This window comes from Mandrillus leucophaeus, unplaced genomic scaffold (genome assembly GCF_000951045.1).
Source record: "Mandrillus leucophaeus isolate KB7577 unplaced genomic scaffold, Mleu.le_1.0 Scaffold1558, whole genome shotgun sequence".
Lineage (NCBI taxonomy): Eukaryota > Metazoa > Chordata > Mammalia > Primates > Cercopithecidae > Mandrillus > Mandrillus leucophaeus.
Window position 1 is genome coordinate 232,712 of NW_012101541.1, and position 3,648 is coordinate 236,359.

The 3,648-nt window shown below is 33.4% G+C and overlaps 1 protein-coding gene across 1 annotated transcript in view; it reads right to left on the reverse strand.

Annotated features, from left to right (window-relative positions):
* Nucleotides 1-3,648, reverse strand: part of SRBD1 (S1 RNA binding domain 1) — a 217,082-nt gene that overhangs the window by 165,468 nt on the left and 47,966 nt on the right. The window contains exon 11 of the mRNA XM_011975429.1: nt 447-550. Coding sequence (XP_011830819.1) covers nt 447-550 — 104 coding nt within the window. The remainder of the gene's footprint in view (nt 1-446; nt 551-3,648) is intronic.

Here is a 3,648-nt window from a genome sequence, read left to right on the forward strand (position 1 = left end):
ATACAACCACACCCAGCTAATTTTTTTTTTTTTTTTTTTTTTGAGACAGAATCTTGCTCTGTTGCCCAGGCTGGAGTGCAGTGGCACAACCTCAGCTCCCTGCAACCTCAGCCTCCCGGGTTCAAGCAATTCTCTGCCTCAGCCTCCTGAGTAGCTGGGATTACAAGCACGCACCACCACACCTGGCTAATTTTTTGTTTTTGTATTTTTAGTAGAGACGGGGTTTCATCATCTTGGCCAGGCTGATCTTGAACTCCTGACCTCATGATCCACCCCCCTCGGCCTCCCAAAGTGCTGGGATTACAGGCGTGAGCCACCGTGCCTAGCCTGTCACTGGCTTTTTAATAATTTTTACATAATAGACATCTTTACATATCAGTGCATACAGATATCAGTATATTTTAGAAAAGAAAGAAAGAAAATTCCGTAAATATCTGTAAACAGACCTGTTTTGGATGCACCACCTACAGAATTCATCCTTCACTCCATCAGAAATATTGACCTTAACCGTCAGTACCTTCAAATTTTCTCCACGGTTAATTGCCAGAATCTGAGTGCAAACATAAGGCAAAGACTAATAATCACAAAATATATGAAACAAATCAGGCAGCTATGTAGCTGACAGCTATATGAATTTTTTACTCATTTATTTACCAAGAATACATTTTAAAATAATCATTTACTTACACTTTTTTCAAGTAACATACCTCCCTCATAAGGAAAACCCTAACATGTTCTTAGAAAATAAAATGCAGATACAAAGCCTATCTATCACATGTACAAGAAGAAACTTCGATGATCTAAAAATCTCATTGCAGATTCTACTAATTAAAAACTTTTGATCATCTGGAGCTGGAAGGGTATACTTTTTATAATTTGAAAAGATAACCTGTGCTAAGATAAATACAAACATGTAAAATCCCTAGGTGCAGTATTTAGTAGCTACAAATTGTTACCATCCATTGAGCATTACTAATTGTAGAGCCCATCTAAGCACTTTAAATATATTATCTCAAGTAATCCTTAGAGTCACCAGTGATGTCTGTATTATCTTCATTTTACATAATAATTTTTCTGAAACTTGTTCCAAATCACAAAGCTAGCAAGTAGCAAAAAAAGAATTTAAACTCAGACCTGTCCATGCTCTTAATTAAAATATTAAAAGTATGACTGTCTTAAAACACATTTAAAACACTCCTTAAAGAAGTACAAACAAAACCAAAGCAAGCAAAAGAAAATAATAAATAATAGGGTAAAAATAAAATAGAGAATAGAAAAGCAATAAATATCAACAAAACCATAAATTGGTTCTTTAAAGATATCAACAAAATTGACAGATCTTTCACTAGACTAATCAAGAAAAACAACAGGAAACACTCAAATAACAAAATCAGGAACAAGAGAGAAGCCACTACTAAGGACCTTATAGAAATAAAAAAGATTATAAGGGATACCATGAGCAACTGTATAACAAATTAGACAACTAAGATAAAATGGACAAATTCCTAAAAAGACACAAACTACCAAAAACAAACCAAAAAGAAACAGAAAATCTGAACAGACCTATAAAAAGTAAGGACACTGAATTAGTAATTTGAAAATTTTCCACAAATAAATGTCCAGGCCCAGATGGCACCACCACTGAATTCTACCAAACATTTTTTAAAAAATCAATATTCATTCTTCACAAACGTTCCAAAAGATATTAGAGAAGGAAAAGCTTCCCAAATACTTCTATTAGGCCAGTATTACTCTGATACAAAAACCAGACAAGACTTCACAAGAAAACTACAAACCAGCATCTCTTATGAATATAGATGTAAAAATCCTCAATAAAGCACTAGCAAACCACATCCAGAAACATATAAGAAGGATTATACACCAAGATCAACTAGAATCTATTCCAGGAATGCCCGGTTGATTTAACATTGAAAAAATCAATTAACCTAACACATTATATTCATAGAATAAATAATAAAAATCCTATGATCATCTCAATAGACGTGGAAAAACATCTGACAGAATCAGGTAGCCCTTCATGATAAAAAAAAAAACTCAACAAACTTGGAAACATAAGGAAAGTTCTTCAATGTGAGAAAGGGCATGTGCACAGAAATCTCACAGCTAACATCACATTTACTGATCAAAGACCAGAAACAAGACAAGTGTGTCCACTCTCACAACATTGTACTGAAGGTTCTAGCCAGGGAAAAGGAAGGGAAGCCATCTATATTGGAAAGGAAGATGTAAAACTTTCTCTATTTGCAGCTAACATGATCTTATATATAGAAAATTCTAAGCAATTCACTACAAAACTATTAGAACTAATAAAGAGTTCAGCAAAGTTGCAAAACACAAGCTGAACATATAAAATTAATTTCTACATACAAGCAATAAACACTCTGAAAATTTTTTTTTTATTCCATTTATGATACCACCAAAAGGAATAAAATACTTAGGAATAAATTTAACAAAAAAAGTTCAAAACTTAAATGGTTGACCTTTGAACAATACAGGTTTGAATTGCATGTGCTGACTTATATGCAGAATTTTTTCAACCAAACAGGGATTAAAAACACAGTAATTGCAGAATCTGAAACCCACGTATAAGGAGAGCTGATTTTTCATATACACGGGTTCTGCAGGGCCAACTCTGGGACTTGCATATACATAGATTTGGGTATATGCAGGGATCCTGGAATCAATCTCCTGTATATACCAAGGAACAACTGTACTCTGCAAACTACAAAACACTGTTGAAAGAAATTAAAGAAGATCTAAATAAATAGACATCCCATGTTCATGGATCAGAAGGCCTAATATTGCTAAGATGGCAATACTCCCCAGACTGATTTACAAATTCAGTGAAATCTCTATCAAATCCCAACTGGCATCTTTTGCGGAAATTGGCGAACTAATTTTAAAACACATATAGTAATTCAAAGGACTGAGAATAGTCAAGTCAATTTTTAAAAATAAAAATAAACTTGGAAGATTCCCACTTTCCAATTTCAAAAGTTACTATAAAGACACAGTAATCAAGACAGTGGGGACTGGCATAAGGATAGACATAGAATGGAATAGAACTGGAGACCAGAAATAACCCTATACATATAGAGTCAACTGATTTTCAACAAGAGTACCAAGAAAATTCAATGAAGAAAACCCAGTCTTTTCAATAAATCTGGGATAACTAGAATAAACCACATGCAAAAGAACAAAAGTGGACGGACACCTACTTCATGCTATACATACAAATTAACTCAAAAGTGATCTTAGACCTTAATATAGGAACTAAAACTATAAAATTTCCATTAAAAAAGAAGAAAATATTTATGACACCAAGTCATAAAGCCTTCTTAGATATTAAACCAAAAGCGTAATCAATAACAAAAAAATAGGTTGAACTTCAACAAATTTTAGTTTTTGTGCCTCAAAGAATAGTATCAAAAAAGTGAAAAGAAAATGAACAATATGGGATAAAAATTTTTGCAAATCATATGTCACATAAGGGTATCTAGAATATATTTAAAACTCTTACAGTTCAACAATAAGAAGACAAAACCCAATTTATTTACTTTCTTAAGAGAATGGGGTTTCACCATGTTGGCCAGGCTGGTCTCGAACTCCTGACCTCAGGCGATCCAC